The 22,492-nt window shown below is 28.7% G+C and overlaps 1 protein-coding gene across 5 annotated transcripts; it reads left to right on the top strand.

Moving 5' to 3' along the window:
* The first annotated feature begins 3,568 nt into the window (after positions 1-3,568).
* LOC121117752 (very long chain fatty acid elongase AAEL008004) lies at positions 3,569-22,275 on the top strand. 5 transcript variants are annotated; one of them, XM_040712238.2, is made up of 4 exons: positions 3,620-3,695; positions 20,552-20,624; positions 21,225-21,522; positions 21,590-22,275. In XM_040712238.2, exons 3-4 carry the CDS (start codon positions 21,234-21,236, stop codon positions 22,165-22,167), a joined length of 867 nt encoding a protein of 288 aa, XP_040568172.1. In that variant the 5' UTR covers positions 3,620-3,695; positions 20,552-20,624; positions 21,225-21,233; the 3' UTR covers positions 22,168-22,275. The 5 variants fall into 5 exon arrangements, with proteins under 5 accessions (XP_040568175.1, XP_040568172.1, XP_040568171.1 ...); XM_040712241.2 differs by lacking the exon at positions 20,552-20,624 and having other exon boundaries at positions 3,569-3,695; XM_040712237.2 differs by lacking the exon at positions 3,620-3,695 and having other exon boundaries at positions 20,402-20,624.
* The last annotated feature ends 217 nt before the right edge of the window (positions 22,276-22,492 follow it).

Below are 22,492 nucleotides of genomic sequence, written 5' to 3'. Positions count from 1 at the left end.
GCTTAAATTTTAAACTGTCTGGTTTGTCCAAATCTGGTTATTGGAACCTGATTTTTCCCAGAAAAATAAACAATTTTAAGACCTTCATGTTTTGGGTAAAGGAAATGTGGCCTCCTAGCTCGCCGTATCTGAACACCTTGGAATACTATGTGTGGGTTGTCTTGGAGAAATTGTCCAATAAAAATGCTCATACCACTGTTGACTCCTTGCAGGCTTCATTTCTTGAGACAGTGACCAAAATAGACAAGGAGTTCCTTATCAAGGCCTTTGCTAGGTTTAGAGCCAGTTTGAAACGGGAGGGGGTTGGTTTGAGTGATTGACTTCACATTGGATCCCGTCATGCAAGGTCAAAAGATTTGTGAGTTGCTGAATTATTTTTTGGAAATATATTCTAAGTTACATTATCCTTTAATTTTCTCGATTTAAAATCTCTACCCTGTACAACAGGTTAGCATGGATTGAAATACATTGAACCTATCATTCTATTCTAAATCATAATTTATTCATATATATTAAAGTATCAATTAATTATTTAATTTAAAAAAAAAATTAAAAATATGAGGTTTGAATGTGTTCCTTTTGATAAAAAAAATATAATTAACAAAGTTTGAATAATTTATATGAATGTTTAGAGGTAGCTTAATGACGCTAAATTTTTGAAATTTTACATTTTTGAAATTATTAAGTATTCATTTACAATATCTTTTATAAAGCGAATTGAAATATATGATAAAAAATTTTTGTTTTTGTAAACTGAATACTGTTAAAATTTTATATATTATGTTAACATGTTGTACTTAGGAGTCTCATTTTTGGATGGTCTGTGAATTTGACTTTCTGTTGTGTATTAATAAAAAAAAGAATATTTTTTTAATTTTTCAATCTTTAAGTGCCGTAGTTGTGACCTATCAATCCATTTATAAATAATAAATTTTAATTGAATTTATCTATTTGCATTGTTTTATCTACTGCTAAATCAATTAAGTGAAAATAGACACCTTCAAATGATCTGACAATGCAAAGAAGACTTTTTGTGCCATGCTCATAATTTGAGTGAAATGATCAAATATAAAGATAAAGGTACATAATCATGGTACAACGGAAACCCAAACATTAAATTAATAGGAAGTTATTCAGTGATTTATAGTAAATATCAGGATTAAAATATTGGTGATAGAATAAATATACTTTTTTGTAATGTTATAGTGTTGGCTTGTGGCAGTTGTCAGGAACTTGATATTTTTATTCTTTTTTTCAAAAGTGAAGTGGCTGATTTGCCTACCGAGCTTGAAGGATTTGCAGAAGAACTTTTTGAACTTTGTTCCAACAGTGAAATAAACCTGGAATTTGACTTTTTACTACCTAATTTTGCTTGTGTGTCATATTAAGATAAAAGAAAATAACTGCTTTACGTCTTTTTGTAAATGAGTAATTTACAAATATTTTTCTTGTGTATTATTTCCAAGGCATAAAGAAGGACTTTTGCTTCTTGTGTTCAATGAAATAAACAATTAAGCATCATGCCACTATTTTAATGCAAATTAATTTTACAATAAGTTCTTTTGGATTTACGAAAGAAAAGTTACCCGAGCCTACTTTAATTTCGCCTATCTTTGCTGTAAATTGTTTTTATATATTGCATAATAAAATTAATATATATTTTTTAATTATGATATTTTCCATGCACCAATGCTATTTTAACTGTTGAAGGTTATCTTTTCTATAACATAACTCATTTTCTCTCCCTAAAATCATATAAGAGGCAGCTGATATTAACAATGGCCTTAATTCAATAATACCATATAGCTTTCTCGAACCCCCTTTTTCGTTCTCTTACACAAATTCCGAATATACTAATAACTCGTCAGCTTTATGCTTCGTCATTCATAAGCAAACACATTCGTGGTTACACTTTATAGTTTACACGTATATGTTCTCTCTCAATAATGAAAGAATGTGGAGAACAGGCTTAGACTATAAATAATAAAAAGATTCAGATAGCAACTACAAAAAGGTTGTATTACTTTCCTTTATAGTTATAAGTGTAAGTCCTTGTTAGACTCAGAGTAGAATTGAGTTTTGACATCAGAGAAGTCCTGCTTATAGGTCCTTGGTATTTAACGGTCCGGGATTCATATTAATATCCTTCCTGTTAGGGCTGCTTAAAGCTGCTCTAATAAAACGTCATGAAAGCTATGACGGTTTCTTTTATATTTACATACCAGCAGAATATATTTGATCCTCAATGATCGGTAGAGATATACACGGATGTGCAGGTAAATCGGGAAATTTTTTAAAGCATTATAACTTAGAAAATTTTAATATTACAGGAATTGTTTTTACAAGAAATTTTAGTTTGAGTGTCTAGTTTAACCACAAAAAGTTTCTTTCAAATATATAAACAAACAGATATGGAGCAAGGCAAAAGGTAGGCCTTTGTCGAAATGATTCGCATGGGACACAAACCTCCCGTGATCGCCAAGACGCTAACTTACTCCAGGCTGACGGTCTACATGATCCACGAGCAGTAAAAGCTAACCGGCTAGTCCGAACGGAAGTCCCACAAGGCAAGAAGCGACAAAAGAGAAATCCAACGTTTCTGGTGGACCTCAAACGATCAATTGAGGCAACGCATGCTCTCAAAAAACTACAGAGTTAGCACGTAGACAGTCTAGAGGGCGGTAAATCCTGACCTCAAGTTGACCTCCTACAAGGTCCATCTTGAAATCGAGGATGAAGGAAGTCCGGTTGACCAGGATCCGCAAATTATTGAACCTCCTCAAGGATACGCGTGGCCCTGTAACTTTCTTCATCGACAAAAAGGAATAGACCTTGTTGGAATCTGAGTTTTTTGCATATCTGGCTATATACTTAGCTATTTACAACTCTGATTATATTCAACTGTTTTTTTCCTCCAAAAAGGAAGGTTTTTTTTCCTGCTCTTTTATTATAGTATTCATTCCAAATATACCGATACATCTATAACTATTGTCTTGTGTTCTATTATAGAGTATGTAATACAGTCCATTAATTTAATTATCCTTGGTTATTGAGAGAGGCCAAATACCTCACAGACCTTAAGACCAAAAACTAAACTAGATTTTTGTGATGAATGAGTGCCTACAGCTATCTAAAGCATCTTTAGGTTTACCATAAAACTTATAGGATGGATATCTATGGACTTTATATAATATATTTTCATAAAATGCACTCCAAATTTTAAATTAATCCCTCAATGAAAGGTATCGGAGTCCAGAAGTTTAAATATTGGCGTACTTATAAACATAAAATATGCATATCAATTGGGTATTTTTCATTTTATCGATTCTTGTACAAATTACTTGTGTAGTGATATACCACAATTTCTTGAATCTACAGAACTGTGATATTTTTTTTTACAAAACCGTCTGTCCCCACGAAAATCAATGAGAATGATCTGTATAAGCTTTTGAGTATCTATGTTCACTCGAGATGATATTTAACTTTGTAAATGTGTTGAAACTTATAGCATATCGGCGTTCTTTAAAAAAAGATTAATATGATTAACGTAATTCTCAAAACTTTTTAGCCCTGTATAGGCAAGGACAATAAATGCATACAAATTAAAAGCGTGCGATGGTAGTACAAATATATCTTAAACAGTTTTTTTGCCAAACCAAGATTCCAATTGAAAGAAGAAAGAAGTTGATATTAAAGTAAGTACGACACATCTTTGTAAAGCTAATTTTATGATTGATTATTATCAAATGTCTTTATTAACAAAACAAAATATTTTCTAAATTAAATAATATAATTAGTTAATAAATTATTGTTAACTTAATCAGAGCTTTTGATTATTCGGCTTGATTTTTAATTGATCATATATGCAGCGATTCTTCATTAGTCCAGGTAGGATACAAAAATGTTGTTTAATGATGTAATAGGAGTTGTTTGATCTAAGGAAAACAATTATATGTTGGATATATATAAGTAATTGGACAATTATTATATAGCCAAACACCATTTTTACTTCATACCTGTATATTTTTACATTTTGAACAATATAATTCTATTTGAAAAGAGACTCATTCATGTAATAAAAAAATAGTAATAACCTTTTGTATGCACTTAAGCTTTTAAGCAATATTTTATCCCATTATTTGACCAATTATAATTGAATTAATTTGAAAAAAAGTTGAATAATTCAATATCTAGCCATGAAAAAAATATAATTTCAAATCAGGGGTGTCCACAGCAAAAAAAAAAAAGAAGACTATAGCGTTATTTTAATAACCCAAAAATATTTGTTGTCAGCTGTCAATGTTTCTCTTTTTTTTTCCTATTCCATGTTTTGAACGTTAATTGGTTGAATTAGAATTAGCTCTCTTGTTAAGTTGTGAACAATTATTGAATAGCACTATGCAGCAGCATTTTCGCCCACCGATTAAAACCATAGAGATAAAATTCATAGAGTGCTTACTCTGAGTAAAATCAAAGGATTTTTTTTTGAAGACGAAAGTTAGTTGACCAAAACATTAAAAAATAAACTTATTTAAACATCAATTACTTCAGATATTATATGGAATAATGGAACTTCTAAAAAAACTGAAGAAATCCATAGGGAGAAATATAATCAAATGTAAAATAGAGTGAGGATCACATATAAAAAGATTTAAAGCGACCACTATGTTTCAACATACTTCTTTTACAACCATAATAATAATGTTTTAGGCTAAGACGACGTTAACTTTTTCATCACTCTATGTTTTTTATCTGTATGGCTAAAACTTATATTTACTATTGTTATTTAAGTTGTAGAACACACAAATTATAGTTAAAACTTATAATTACAATTCGTTTGGCATTTAAGCCTTTTTTAATCATATTTTTAGACTATTCTTACGATTCAGAGTCAAATTTTGACATGAAATAACTACATAGATGAAAATAATAGTAAATATTTAGAATTGATAAAAACATTTCAACATTCGAAAGATAAATTATTTATTAACTTATCTTGAATACAGTTTCTACAAAATGTGTCTTAACCTACAAAAATCAAGTAAAATGAAGGATTTTATTTGAAAGTTAATAATTGTTTCCATTGCTTTATATTACAGCTAAAACTAAAGAATAAGCTTTATATTATATCGTCAAAAAAAGTTCAATTTTGATAAATTTTTTCTCTTTAATTTTTTACTTTGTAATAGGATATTTAATAAATAAGCAATGTAAGGTTGCGTGAAAAAGTTCAGAAATTTAATGAAAATGTTATTTTAAAGGTAGTGAAATTAACTCTAATTTAAATATTTTTTATATTCAATGTATTTTATTAATTCTTATTACAAATTTATTTCATCTAATTGACATATTTATATTTAAGCTTGGAAATTTTTCAAACAATCTTCATTATTGCTTATTAATTCTATATTCATAACAAAATTAAAAGTTGACATGAAAAAGCAATCAAAATTGAACCTCTTTTTTCTGCAATTTGTTTTAAGTTGTATAATAAAGTTTATTTGTTAGTTATAGTTAATATATAAAGTTAATATATATTTTCAAGTTGTAGAATAATATATATTTTTAGTTGTAGGTATAATATAAAGTAATTAAAAATATATATTTTTCCAAATAAAATGATTAGACACCTTTTGTAGGTACTGTATTCCATATGAATTATTGATAATTTATTTCTCGAATCCTGGAAGGTCTTTATCAATTGTTATTCCCTATAATTTTCATCCATATGGTTATTTAACGACGAAATATGACTCTGAATTATAACTATATTGAAGAATGATTTGGGAAATATTTTTTAAATGTATGTACGAATTCTGCAGGTTCTAAGCGTTTTGATGATATTGTGATAATTTTGCTTAAAAAATATTACATGAAGTGGGAATAACTAGTGGGTTGCAATTAAACATTAAAAAGGATACTGGCTGGATATCCCTGATTTAGACACAAACTGCATTTTAAAATATTTTATAATAAAAATGCTAGAATATAATCATTAAATCTAAGTTATTCTTTTTTAAAGCCTTTTAATCATGTCTTCAAAATAATACATATTATTTTATTAGTTGTATCATCTACTGTCTTGTCAATATCACACAACATACTCATTGTCTTACTAAGATTAGGACACTCGTAATTTTGGGAGAGTCCCATATATATACTACATTATCTCTTACAAGACGTTACATTTATAATATCTCACAAACTTTCTATCTTAAAAAAATCAAAAAAAATCCAAAATCACTTAGTAATTACCCAATTCCTCGCAATTAAGGAATTATTATTCAAAAATTGTTAATAATTGTTCATAGTTGAACTGATTAGGTGGAAAGAAGCAAAAAATCAATGGCCGGTAAAAAAATAGTGTGTAAATTTTTGTCTCAGTAAGGTAACACAACAATATCTATTTTATTTGTTGTCAGCTCTCGATTCCTTTGTCTCACTGTTATATTATGGCTATTTCATGATTTCTTATTTTGATAAATATAAGAAGTAATAAATTATAATATGCTTATCCTTGCTTCATTTCCAAAAGAACAGGAATACAATGTACTGTTGGTCCCTTAACATATATATATATATATATATTGCCCATCTTATTATTTTTACGAAGAAATTTCGGCTATCATATTGAAATACAAATGTATCGAAAGGCTTACAATAAAATATTATAATTTTGCGTCGAATAAAATCTTATGTAGGATTTTAATATTTTGAAATTTATGCATTTTATTCATTATAAATATTGTTAGGAAATAATGCCAATGATACTCCATGAGTAATTAAGAAATAAAATAGCAGTTGGTATGATTGACTTATTTGGCTAACTACCAACTGATTTCAGTCCTTTTCCCCGCTTTTCTTTGTACGAAAGGTTGTGTAATTAAATGAAGGTAATGACGTGGTAACACTGTGCCTAAAGCGAATTCTTACACAAGGAAATTATTATTTTTATATTGTTTATCCTAACAATTTCGCGGAAAAGATTAAGAGAACATACTGAAGCTAATCAGTTGGTAGTTGCCAACTTCTTCCCAACAGTATGTCTGCTATTAATTTGATACTAGGAAATTGTTCACAACTTAACAGTAGTTAATGAACGTGAGATGTAAACAATATAATTCAAAATTTCCAAGAGATAGAATCGTATGTTTGAGCCTATATGAAATTGAAATAGAATACAATAATGAGTAACTGTATAAATCCAGTTTGTCTTTTTAGCTCACCCATGAATTTGTAATAGGTAATTTAAAGAAGGATTTTTCTTTTCCTAAGCAGGTGTCAATATTATTTAAGTAGGAGTAGGGAACATCCTTTCCTAAATAGATTCAATTATATTCAAACCCTGATTGAACGTTCGTGTGTGCTCATAAAAGACGGAGCGTAACCCCGAGGATTTGTTGCAGAGTTATAATTGTAAGTCCTTGTTTGACTCATAGAAGAATTAGGAATCGACATGGAAGTAATTATAGCAAATGTACCTGTATATATCTTTTTCTTTTTCCTCTCCTGTCACAACTGATTGTAGCTGACCTAATAAAACACCTGAGTATTATTCTTTAATAATAGGTGTAGTAAAAAGAACTTCGTAATTTTTCCAAAGGATGGCTTTAGTAATGTATATCTCCCGTTGTATATAAGTACGATTGGTTTATGCAAGATGGCGTTAGAAAGAAAGATTATGTATTAAAAATACAGCTGAGACAGTTTTCTGATTTTTTGACTCAGTATTGTTTGAGCGAGCGTCAAGAATGTGCAATGACAAGAAGAAATACTCTTTATTTTACATTTTTTCTTCGAACAAGGCGAAAACGCAGATTAGGCAGCTGAAAATATGAATAGGGGTTATGATCTTGAAACTGTAACATCTGATCACGTACAATTTTGGTTTCCGGTCATTTTGAAGTGAAAGATGTACATCACTTTGGATGACCAATTCTCAAAAATGTGGATGAAATAATGGAAATCCCTGAGTCTGACCGTCGTTAAAACGCTGTTTTGATAGCCATGGGGATAAACATTAATGGGGGAAAAATTAGTAATAAAAAATCCATGAAAAATTATGAATTTTCTTTTACTACACCAAATATAATATATTCATCGATCAAGAAAGATGAAAAACATTTCAGTTAATAATTTCATAATAGTAGAGTAGTTTTTAATTTAATTTTTACTTTGAAATGGCTGTTTCATTTGAAAAATATAGTTTCATATGTTTCATTCAAATAGAAAAATATGATTTGATTTTTAAGAGTAAGAATTCAAATACTGCCTTCGATTTATCGGTTCCGGTAAAATGTCTGTGGTAAAAAGAGTTGCAGACAAAAATGTTGGGTAATATCGTTGTGCTAGGCCTCAAGTAAAGCTACACGGAGGCGGTGGAGTTTAAAATGCCTTGAGACCAAGCACTTAACCGGTAGAACCTGAGGGCCGGGGTGTCTATGGGGATATTAGAAGGGCTCCTTGATGCTCAGAGAAGCAGTGGCAAATAAATTTAGGTCGACTCAGGGCCTAGCAGTTTACCTACACAACCCATGGGTCACAATGATAAAGTACACAATGTTATAAACACGCAAAGATATTACCCCAATATTTTTGTCCGGAACCATTTCTCGACAATAATTTTACAGTGATCCTGATTTATCATATAATTTCATAAAAAAATTATATGAAATACAGATTTGGAATATTTTGTCTATTAAGCAGAAACGTTTAATGTTTCGAGAAATGGAACCTCTCAAAATAACTTTTTAGCTATGAGACATGGTTTTAATCCTTTTATGATATTATATATCCTTAAGGAAAAAATGCACTGGATCATTGTTATTTCGATACAAATGACAAACTTAAATCTAAACTAATAGCTTTTTGAAAAAAAAAAAAAAATCTCTTGTTGAATATTTGAAGATTCCCAAGTCATTTTTGAAATGTCTTTATTATATTTAGAATTCGAGTAATCTTTTCTAAAAGTTGAAAATGGGGGCTAAAAAAACCCTTTGCTCTGGATTTCTAGTTATTTAATGAAATAAATCTCTATAAATTGTACAAATGTTGTATGTTAAAATGTGAATAAAGATACATATTTATCTAAAAATCCTTTGAATTTTTTTTTAATGAGTAAAACGATAGATTCAATAATAGTTTCAAATATCCATTCCATCAATTTTATGGAGGTGGAAATCTTTAGTGTCCAAAGTATTCTAAGAATCTTCCTTTTGAGTCCATTATCATTGTGTCTGGGGTTACTTGACACAAATTCTGCAAAAATGATTCAGAATGGTCGAGAGAATTTAAAGGATTCCTTAATACGCTGATAATCTACAAGGCGTATTAGGTTCTTTAATAAATTGATGTATTAATTATCGTAAGAAGGAAGGCAACTTTTTAGTAAACCTGTAACTTATTGTATTTATTCCCTTTCACTTTTCTTCAAAGACTGACCTGGTAAATATTAAATAACAAGTAATAGATAACATACATTTATAGCATTAAATCCTACACATTAGGTTCCCCTCAAGTTAGCGGAGCCTAATATTACATGGATAATAAATTTTGACAAATAAATACACACTCATAAAAAACAGAAGTAAAATCTCAAAACGAAAACAAAAAAAATAACTATGAAAAATAAATATTTTCAGGGTTTCTTTTATCACGGCTTAACCTCGCTAACACAAAAATATCTTATGTAGTTTGTTTTCAGCTGTCGATTCCCTCTTTTCCCTGAATACGTCATAGCTATTTCATAAGTTATTCTTTTTTGATAAATACAAAAAAGTTATCTGTTAATCTATACTTATTCTCAGTTTCCAAAAGAGCAGGAATACAATTTCTTGATGATCCCTCGTCGTTTATATAATATATATATTGGCAATTTTATTATTTATATGAAGAAATAGCCAAAATTTATTCATATAAGTAATATAAGAACTACTCATAACTACTCTTCTAATAAAATATTACTCATCAATATTATAATACAGTATCGAATACAATACTATGTAAATTTTGAAAAACGTTTTAAAAATGGAGAAGAAATAATGTGAAAGTAATAGTCTCGGAGTATATAAGGGATAAAAGGCAGTTGGTATGTTTGACTAATTTGGCTAACTACAAAATGATTTGTAGACTTTTTTCTGTTTCTTTTTGGAGGAAAGGTTGTATGATACAATAAAGGTAAACGACGTGCTTAATCTTGATTCTTCATCCCGATCCAGTTGTTTTAATCTCATCAGTAGATGTGGATGTATGTACTTTATCTTCATTCATCATAGCTTTGCATTCTAGAGTTTTCAATCTATTTTCTACGATTGATGAATACTTGAGTGAGTCTAATAATACAAGCTTCAGTCTCTTAATAGAAACTGTATCCTTTGGAACTGTAGGGAACTCGATGAAAAAAGTTTTATCGTTTATTTACTTTTGCTGGACCTTCATATGGAGTTTCGAGAGGGCGTCTTACTCTGTCGATCCGAACCCCCACAAAGTCCGAATATAATAAAAAATTTGGAATAAATGTTATCTTTTTAGAGTTGTCATGACCCGCAGAGAGTGAAAGAAAGTCAATGTTCTACTAGGTCGGTAATATATTCGGATTGGGTACCAAGAGAATCGAACTAATCTTCTGTAACCACTACCTCTAACTACCTGGGGTACCATCATATCAGTGCTTGTCAATGCAGTGAAGTGAATAATGTTATTAGCTGTCTTATGTTGGTGATCATTTCTGATTGGAATATAATATAATACGCTCAGCACAAATCCAATTAGTGAATACTTTCATATTATGTAGCTTGTAAGATAGGTCTTGTTTGAAGTTGATATTTTTCGGGGACATTTTTAGAATTCAGTGCCCGAAAATCACCTATCATTCTTCACTTTCTAGGCTTCTTTAAAAAAAAAAATGAATAGGCGCGGCCCAAGCGGATTTTGAAGGAATTATAATCTTAGCTTCTAGTAATGAATCAAATGTTTTCTTTCAGATATGCAGATTTTCTGTAGACAAAAGTCTAACTTTAGAAAACATAGAAGGAATAATAGGACTGTTCAGAGACTGAAGTGTAGTGGACTGAGTATACAGGATATTGAAGATGGAAATAGGTTGAAAATGATTCTTGCTAGAGTTAAAAATCTTCGTATTAGTCGGCCCACTGAAGAAAACGAGGTAGTTAGAGATAGGGACTTGGAAAATCTAAAGGGAAGACGTTTTAAAATTAGAAACTGAGTTGTTGAGATTGTGAATTCCATTAATTTTGATGAGGCTTTGCATGTTTAGGCCTGTTGCAATTTGCAATAAATCGATTAATTTCGCGATAAATTAAAATGAGTGATAATTTTATGCCGGGTGCAATAAATTCCATTTGCACGTTTCAAAGTAACTGGATATCATAATTTTTTAACCGGTGTTGGTATTTCTTGCTCAGAATCTGCAAAACTAAAGAAGTTGCAGATTTGCATTTGAACTGTTGAGGGATCTGCTTTCAGTCATGTTTTTGATGTTAGTTTGCACTTCCCCCCGAAGGGATTAATCGGTTGTTTTGTCTGTATGTCTGAGCCTAATGCTTATCATTTGTTGTATTGCAATCTGGTTTACATGCTTTTGTTCAAATTCTTTTCATTGTTTTTGTTTGTTTTTTAAGAGCACGTTTGGTTAAGATAATTTGTTTATTGTTTTTGAATGTTTTGTTAATTAATTTTGGATATTTTAAATCTCCTCCAGATATCCAGTTCTAGTGTTCTTTAAAAATAAAAGCTTATTGATTTTCAAAAGGCTGTATTTATATTATTATACCATTATTATTATATAAGTTGAAAATGGTGTCAAAAGGCAATATTATCACTGATCGCAATAAAGTCTGGGGTAATTAATCGCACAGAAAAATGTGTTATTGTTACAAGTGGATATATGGTTTAGGTGATTCATATGTTGGGACATTAATGGAGGAGATGGGAGTAAGGTTTCGTGAGTTTTGTTCCGCACTTTTGTTCCCAAAAGAGAAAAGTCATATTTGTTGTCATAAACTTCTTTGCCTCCCATTGTAACTCCGGAAGAGTTGATGGTTCTTTATCCTTTTTGTCCATCCTTTTGGAATCAGATTTGGATTTGGAATAATAGTTTTGTAATTACTTCTTTATCTTTGCAGGATGTAGATTCACCGTTTTAATCGTCACGTTCTCTTCTAATGCTATTGTCATTATTAAGAATATATATATATATAAATATCCACCAATATCGATGCAATCCAGATATAATAGAAAAAATCCCACCGTTACCACCAATAAAGGATTTCTGAATTATGCTGATAATCTACGAAGCGTATTCAGATTCTATAATTAATGAACAAATCGATGTACTAATTATTGCAAGAAGGAATGTAACTTTTTATTAAAAGTGTAACTTATTCAATAACTGAACTGCTATATATTAAATAACAAGTAATATATGAGATACATATGTAGCATTAAGTCCTCCAATGTTAAAGAGAGAGATCTTAAAGGAATGAGATATTGTACTAAATATTCTATACGTACGAATGTTTTACACTGGGTTTTCATCACTGTGTAATACACACATTTGAAAGGATAACTACAAGGAAAAGAAGAAAGGGAGAAGAAGATCCATAGGGTTGACGAGTTAATGCATTACAGAGAGTTAATTCATACAATCTCCATCCACATGCCCCTCATCGTTTGTCCCCAATACATTTAGGAAGAATAAAGGTTTTTATAAATACATGGTTAGACCATCATGTAATCGGGCTTGCTAGAATTTTCAATTTGATGTATCGTACCGACTTATGGGTAAGAAAGACAGACTTTAACAAAACACGCTACTACTCATACACTATGACGTCAATATTAGTAAGCGTGGTGGAAGACAAACATCAGTCGTACACGCGTTATGGTTGTATCAAGTATCAAGATCAAATAAAAAAAAAAGGAACTCTATCCTTGGAATATTGTGATAGCCTTACAACGATATGAAGCATTTATGAATAAAATCTTTTTTCAAATTATGGATAATTTTTTAAACAATCTGAATTTATTCTTTTTTGTGCTATGAGCCTCAGAATATAATACATTCGTTTTGAACATTAAATTAAAATAAATCGATTTCAAAACATGATAAATTCATGTTAAAAGGTTTTCGGACCTTTCAACATTAGGCTTTCAAGTATATTTACATCATTTATCCATATCTTCAAAAAAGCTTTGAATATTAAAAATACACAAATATAAAAAAAAAAATTTAGCCTTTTTCTGAAGGTCCTGAATGAGAAAAACTAAGGTCATATTTGGAATTAAGAATCAAATTCAACCATTTCGATTTTGTGGAATTTTGGATAATGAAAATCATTAGTAATTACTCTCTATGTAAATGCTATTCACTGCAGTTTTTCTTTTTTTCAATTATCTCAACCATACATCCTCATCAGTGGCTTAAATAACATATTAAGAAAAAAAATTAATGACAGATTCTTAGTCGAATTGTACAATCTATTTTCTTCGTAAATTCACTATTGTCCCTGCTTTATTCATTAATAGGGGAAGTATATGGTTTATACAAATTATCGTCGACAAAGGGGTAAACTTTGAATTAATATTATAGAAGATAATTATCCCGGAAGTCTTCAGTGTTACTCTCCGTTTTTCATGAGTACACTCACACGTAGTTAGTCTATACTTCTCTCCTCAAGAATGAAATAATAATACTAACAACTTTATTAAGTCAAATGACGTGTAATCCAGGGAGTACTTTAGTCTCTAGAAGGCTCCCTGACTGAGCTTAAGCTTCATACCCTCGTTGCTCAGCCTAATATGAAGTCACATTAATTATTTCTTTAAATATGAGATTCAACTACACGTGTTCGTTGTTATAAATGAGTACTCAACTCATATTTTAGAGTATATAACTGTATAAAATATGAGTTATCCTAAACAGCTGCGAAATATCAATTATTTTTACACGACGATCTTATGCAACTCTATACATATATACCTACACATTTTCTTTTTTAATCTGAAGCACACGGTCGATGCTACATCAATACGCGCGCGGGATTTTTTTAATATGACTACATAGTTATTTTTTAAATCAAAAATGACTGTACAGATTACATACATACCGGCAGATAAGCTTTGTTTTATTGCTTTATAAGTCGCTCGGCATAATGTGTGTATCCACCACATCATCAAACTTTTAATACTAAATTGTGAGCATTTTTCAATTAAAATAGATAGTTTGACTGATTTTTTCTACCTATCCAGGACAAATAATATTCAATAAATATTTCTAAGTAATCCAATGACAAAAAATTGGCAAAAAATTAGTTTTACATAGATGGTAATTAAGGATCGATTTTTGAAGGATGTTTTAATATATATCTCACAAGGGATTTTCATGACTAGCTTTTGACACAAGGGAAAAGAAAAGTTATTAAAAATAAAAAAAAACCTGCATATGGTTCAACCTGTATTTTTCTCCTTATCAACTGTTAATTGTTATATAGAGAACAGTCATTAATTATTAAATGCCTTGAATTGATAATTTTATCAAAATAAGTATGAATGACAGAGTGTGAAATGATATGAATTGACCCTTGATTGATATAAATTAATATAGAAATACGAATCCTTTTTAATAACTTTTTGTTAATAATACGTAGAGTCAGTTGCTTTAAATCATACTAAAGTCAACGAACGAAATTTAACAAAACAGCCAAAAGGCAAATACCATAGAGATAAAATATATAGTGATTATGTGAGGAAGTAGTTGATGTTGTCAAAAAAGAAGAAATAGTTTGCCCAATTGTCAATTGAAATGTAATAGTTTGGTATGCTAAAACATAGAGAGCGCTTCAAATAACTTTATATATGTTCATTATTATTTTTTACCATTACTATATAAATTTAGAGATGTCAATAGGTTAATAAAGTATTTTTGAACAGATTACTTTATGAAATATATCAATATTTTATTCCAATTTTTACAATTAAATAAAATTTTATTTAGCTTTTCAAAATATTAAAAATGAATTTGGGAGATTATTCTGACTCTCCTTCAATTCAAGAATGAATAATTATTGATTCTTAAATTGAATAAGATTTGTGAGTATGTTCCGAACTTTAGCCCCTTGAATCCTCTTACTTTCACGTTTTTCTACATGATATATAATTTAGTATACGTTTTTAGTGGAATAAAAGATAAATACAGTTGACTTGATCTATTTTTATATAATCATAACCCAAATCAATTATCCTTAATAAGGATCCTTCCAAAAGTATTAAAGATCCTTCATATCTATGATACAAATATTCAGATTCCTGATATACCTAAATAATATATTAGTCCTAATATTAAAAATACTTAAGCAAAAAAACATATATTTTCCTTCTTGGGACATTCCTCACTCTTCTTCTGAATCGTTTCTTGTTCAGAATCACAATCTTCAAGAGTTATTGGAAATTTTTTCCAATATTTGGAGGATTTTGTAAAAGTTGCCGCTCTGGAGATACAATTATAGCCCACAAAAATCTGCATGTTCAACTTGGACTACGAGAAAAATTATATCTTTTTTAAACAACATACGTGCTTAATAATGATGTGCAGGTTTATGTGATGTAATGACCAATGCGATGCAAATTATGCCTTTAATTTGAAAAAAAAAAAGTTGGATATTATAGCAAAAACTACTATGTTTTCGAATGTTTTGATAAACTATAAATTTTCTCTTGTCTGTTGTCGTAATGTCTAAAATGAAATACTTAAATTTGTTAATTATTTCTAATTTTTGAAATACATCTATGTTTTATTTCAACATTGAAACCCAAATAGAAACATCTCAAATCTTCTGGAAGTAATATCTGTGATTGAAAGTTTCAAAATACTGACATATCATTCATATCTCATATTTGAAGCGATTTAAATAAATATTTAATTTACGAGTATAAAAAATTGACAGATAACGTAAAAAATCCTACCTTTTTACCCCTCATGAAAGGTTGGATGTTCCAAATTATTAATTGACTAACCGGTAGGAAATAGGACTCGAGACTTGCGACTTGAATTGATCTCACTATCAAAGACTCACAACTTGACTTGGATTCCAAAACTAATTTATACTGAACTCAAGAAAAACTTATAGACGCTTTATTATAATTATGGACTTAAATGAGCTTAAAAGAAATTTGAGAATTGGAATTGCAAGATAAAAAAATTCAAGGAATTGCACTTGTGAGCAAAGAGTTGGACTTGCAGTATAAGGATTTTTACCACCTCCGATTATCACTGCAGACATAACAACCTATTTAAATATTTCATTTTGATATCCATTACTTTATTTGGCCGTATTTAAGAAGTTTATTGGCCAATTGATACGTTAGACACGCACAAGTCATTATGGTGAGTAAAAAGTTTGGTTTCTATGTTATCCGTCTTTTCTAATACTCGTAACCTAATATATAAATATATCTCGATATCTCTTTCAATATGAGTGATGAATGATGTGCATGAATGTTAGTGTTTTGAAACTTTCGACTACGGATATACCTATAATATTACTTCGAGAAAATTTGGTATGCTTCTGTTTGTTTTTCATTGTAAAAAAAATACATAATATATATTAAAAACTAGACATAATTAACCTTTTTAATTATTTCATTTTGTTATTCAACAATTTTAAGGAGTAATCCGAACAAATACTCCCGAGAATATTTATTATCACATAATTTGCATACTCTTTTGAAAATTGATCTTTAAATTCATCGTAAAATAATATAAAAAAATCTCATTGTTTTACCAATCAACGTTCCGGAATAAAATTAAACAAATCGATCAAAAGTCGACAAGAAAATATAGGTTAATATTTTTATGTTAATGGAGTTACACTGTAAGTTTAAATGTGTTGAAAGGTAATAATAAAAGAAGTGAAAGGTTCTCAGAAATTCCTTTACTACTTGAGTAATAAATAATGATATAGAATAATATTTCTTTTAACCTTGGTAATAATGATTTTTTTAGATTCCCTCTCCTCTTCCCTCCAAAAATTAATTTAAAAAAAGTTACGCAATAGTTATAATTTTATTATCACGAAACATTACTTTCTCCTTCTTTGCATTTTATCTTGTCTTTAAAGGCGAATAAATATAATTCATTATAAAGTATATTAAGAATTATAATAGGATAAATAAAATTAAAAAAAAATTAAATACTAATATTTGAGTGAACAAATAATGTTCAATTTTCTTTATAAAATAAAGTTATTATTCAATATTATTTCAATGAGTTCTGATAATAAATATCTGCAGTAACACCATCTCTAATTGCATAACCTCATTAGTGGGATATATAAAATTTTAAGAAAAAGTTTAATTGGTAGATTTTTAGTCAATAGGGATGTAAATTTTATTTTCTTCTTCAATACATCATTGTCCCTTTTTTACTTATAACTTATAAGTTACGTGGCATAATTTGTGGCTCTACCAAATCATCAAGATATGAACATTTTTCAACTAACATAGATACTTAGAGTAGATGTTTCGACCTTTGCATGACATATAATCTTCAATAAAGTTTTAAAAATAATTCTGAGACAAAAAATAGGTAAAGCAATTAGTTTTACTAAGTTATTTTATACAAACAATTTAATGATCGATTTTTGAAAAAGTATGTTATATAAAATATATCACAATAGATTTTGAGATAAGTTCTTAAAAATTGCGAAACTGAGTCCTGAATATGAAAATGAAATATTCTAATAGGTTAATTATCTATATTTTTTAGTATATGCATTATATCAAATTTGAAAATCAAATCGAGTCATCTTCTCCGATATAACATCACAGTTTGAAATGTAGAAAATCTAACTTTGTACCCCGTTATTACAATCTGTGAAGTTTCAAACTTAAAGTTAAAGTTAAAATCCCAACTCGGGTGATAATACATTGGTCAATTAATACTTTGTATTTTTACAGATTCTAATTATGGGGAGTACCATTTTGGATGTTATATACATCATCCATCTCCTATAATACTCATAATCTGATTTTAAGTATATCTCAATATTTTTTCGAATATTAGATATGAAGTTTATACATCTTGTTTATATTTTCAAACTGTGTTTATATATTGGAGAAGATTTGAATTGCTTCGGTCTGATTTTCAATTATAAAATAATACATATATTAAAAATGTACATAATAATATATATTTAAGTATTTCATTTTGTTAGTCATGACTCTTTTTCACCGTATTTAAGGAGCTTTTTGAAAAAAATTTCTGATATATTTACTATAACATCATGTACTTACTCCTTGATCCTTAAATTAATTGTATCAAATTTACATTCTAAAACTCATTGCTTTACAATTTTTTGTCAAGGAATTATTTATAAATCTTTATTGAAGAGTATTTATCAAAACTATCAGTTTAAGTATCTATTTTAATTGGAAATGTTCTCATTTTAGTATTAAAAGTTTGATCAATTGTACATATCGACTAAGAATCTGTCACTTCATTGTTTTTCTTAAAATTCAATTTAACCTACAGATGAGGTTGCGAAGTTAAAGCTGATGCAATGAGATAAAATTTATGTATTTTATCTCTATGGACCTTATACTATCTGGAGAAGCACAAGCTCCAATCACGCAACCTGTAGTGGCGAAAAACATCATTTGTGATGATAAATTATATTTGGTGAATTCATTTGAACTTTGTACAATTATAAAGTATAATATTTGTCGTAGTTGTAACTTTATATCAACACCAAGTGGTATTTTAAGCAACTCTTATATTTTGGGATAATATTTGAAATCCCAAAAAAATGTCGTTGAACAAAAAATGATAGCTTGACTGAATGTACACTATTCAAAATCAAAGTTGATTTATATTAAAGAGTTTTCTAACATAAATTTTGAAAGAAATTGTAAATTAATTATTTAAACTGATGAATTTGTCCTTCAAAAATAAAGTATCATCTTCAGCTTGTGTTTGTACAACATCATTTTCTATTAAGTTTCGTTCAAATAATAAATTAAAATAAAATATTATTCTTCGATTGATCTTTAGATACTAATGTGGTTAATTTATAAAGTCGGTATAGTCGAGTGTATTTACACAATGAGTCAAATGTATTTGGAGTCACATAATTCAAATGGTTGACTTCAGAGCCAAAATCACAAAATTTAATTCCAAACTATTAATTAAGAATATTTGATTCTTAGATGTGTGTAGTTTTACTGAAATTGTTTATATTGAATTATATTATATTGAATAATTTTTTATCAGCTTGGATTTTTAATATTTAGAGATTCGACTCCGAATCTACAGTTATTTATTAATTTTTGACTCAAAAGACTTTATAGATAAATATATATATTATCTGTTCCAAACCGACTACGTCAGTAAATACATGTGACCTTGCTGACTCCCGGCTCACTTATCAACCATAATTATTCCTTTATCGGAATTAGATGTACCTTATTAAATAAAATTACATATGATGATCCTTTTAAACTCATAAATGGAGAAAAATAAAATTGATAAAGTCTAACTGATATTCATTACCATTATTCATTATTTCAGCACCAAATATAAAAATCTTGTTCATCCCAATGAATGAATTAGATTTTTGTTACTACCTCAATAAAGAGGGAATGTTCCATATTATTTGAATAAAACTTATTTTTATTCAAAATCCATTTTATTCCTTGCGTAAATACATACGACTTGACTAACTCCATTATTTTGATCCTTCTAAACTCATGAATTGGGTATATGAGTAATCAATACAGTTTGAATGAAGCTTTCTATCCCTTTCTGTCGGAAACTAACATATAAATACATAATCATCGTATGAACAAATTACATTATGATTCTAAGATCAATGAAGGATATAATATTTCATATTAGTTGAATGAAACTAACTACATAATCTTGTAAAAACCCTATTTGAAGTTGACATTTTATTTTTGAAGGGCAAAGTCATCAGTTAAAATGAATAGTTTAATAATTTTTTTAAATTTTACTTTATAAACCCCTTTAACATATATCTTCTTTTATTTTGAGTGTTATACATAAAGTAAATTCATCATTTTTCGCTCAAAAACAACTTTTTAGGATTTCAAATATTCTCTCAAAATGGAAAATACAACTTGTTATTAAAGATAAAATTACAAATAGGAGGAATATTATAGCCGTATAATTGTACAAAGTTCATATGAATTCTCTAGTCGAATTTATCATTAAAAAGAATGATGTTGTTTATCACATTAGGTTGCGTGATTATAAATTGTGCTCCTCCAGATGGTATTATAATTCATTGGCTGGTGCTACTCCAGATTTATATAGAACTCACTATTATTGATTAATATTATCATTCAACTGCACGTTTGTTTACAACAAAATCTCATATTTTTTAAATAGAAATTTGTATTTATAAGTTCAACATATGAATTTAAACATATTTTGATGTACATATTATTTGAACATGTGAAATATTTAAGAGTTGAGTAATATAGAGAGATATACATACATAAATATGTATGTATTTAGATCTATTGCAGTTGTGGGATGTACTGACTCAAATTAATCATTCAAAGTAAATACTTCAAAGTAATACTTCAAGGTACGTACAGTTTTATTAGTTTAATTAAAAAATTATAATTTTGATTGAAAAAATACATTGTTTCTTAATATAAACAATTGTTTGCTAATTTTTTTTTTACAACTTTTGATAATTGAAATAGGCTAATATTTTCATTTTCAAAATAATAAAAAGGACACAAATCTGGTCGTTTTTTATTTACCAGTTAAGAAAGTTAATATTATTAGAAATACAGTGTAATCACGTTTCAGTTGCAACTCGCCAGTCCACTCCATTTTGAGCTAGCATTTTATTTGCAATGAGTTGGGTAAATATTAGATTTTACATAAAATATTCTTATTATTAACATTGATTTCTTTATGAATTATGTGATGTAATATTTAATCTAAACTTGAATTTTATTTATTAATATTTAATTGACTTGTTTATCACTTACAAATTACACGTATTTAAAAGTAATATTCCAAAGAAATTCTATGAAAAGGTATTTTATTTATTTCTCAAATGTTTATATATATTGGATATTTATGGATGAAAATGAGGACCAAAATTGTCATCGGATCCTAACTTTTGATTTATCAAATAATATTTTTTATATTAAATCCAATGCGTCATTTTTAGGTCGACACTATGACTATGGGTGGAATATCGTCTCTTCAAAAACTACATGCCTATGCTTGGGGACATCGTGATAAACGAGTGGATAATTGGGCATTGATGTGGAGTATTTACCCAACTCTCTTCATTATTTTATGTTATCTTATCTTGATTAAGATTATTGGGCCATATTTTATGAAAAACAGAAAGCCGTTTGAGTTTAAAAATATTATGCAGTTCTATAACGCATTCCAAGTTGGTTTTAGTTTCTGGCTTTTCTACTATGGAATATCTCTAGGGTGGGCTACGCATTATAATTGGGGTAAAGTAATCCTAATATATACATAATTGGAAATTGAATCTTGAGACAATATATTATTTTCTTTTAGTCTGCCAACCTGTAGAAAAGGATGCAACTCCAAACTCACTCCCGATGCAAATGGCAGAAATGGTCTGGTGGTACTATTTCAGCAAATTTACGGAATTTGTGGATACAATAATCTTTGTACTAAGGAAAAAAAATAATCAAGTTTCATTTCTTCATGTATTTCATCATTCTTCCATGCCTTTATTTTCATGGATTTTACTTCGATGGGCTCCTGGAGGGCATGAAACCTTTGGAGGAGTCATTAATGCTCTAGTTCACGTTTTCATGTATTCTTATTACTTTTTGTCATCCCTTGGACCATCCATTGCACCTTATTTATGGTGGAAAAAGTATTTGACCATTATGCAACTAATTCAATTTCTTTTGGTTCTTTTGAAAAGCTCCGTTATATTATTGGGAATTGTAGATTGTGGATTCCCTTGGCAAATAAGTTTGATGTCATTGAGCATCATCATTCCATTCATTGGACTATTTTCAAACTTCTTTGTGGTCGAATATTCAAAAAGAAAGAACGCCTATTTAAAGAAAAATAATGATCCCAATAGTAATTATTTAGTAGATATTAAGAAATCAAGTTAATTCATAAAATAATATATCCCAGTCTTTAGATTAATTTTTTTTACCTGTGTTTTTAATTATTCATGCCGTTATATTATTAATATATATAATAAAAAATATTAAAAAATATATATCCAAATTCCACCCCGTAAACCATATTATTAACTTTTTTCGAATATATCCTTGAGGCAAAATGTTTTAAAGCAAAATTACCGGGTACAGTTATTTACAAGATATCTCTTTATTCAAGGACGTCCTTAGAACACTGAGACATATGTGCTTGCTCAGATGGCCCCACATTGTGATTGAAATATCGTGTATTTTGGGGATGTTAAAAACGAAACCG

Source organism: Lepeophtheirus salmonis, chromosome 5 (genome assembly GCF_016086655.4).
Source record: "Lepeophtheirus salmonis chromosome 5, UVic_Lsal_1.4, whole genome shotgun sequence".
Classification (NCBI taxonomy): domain Eukaryota; kingdom Metazoa; phylum Arthropoda; class Copepoda; order Siphonostomatoida; family Caligidae; genus Lepeophtheirus; species Lepeophtheirus salmonis.
This window is presented reverse-complemented; position numbering and strand designations above follow the sequence as displayed.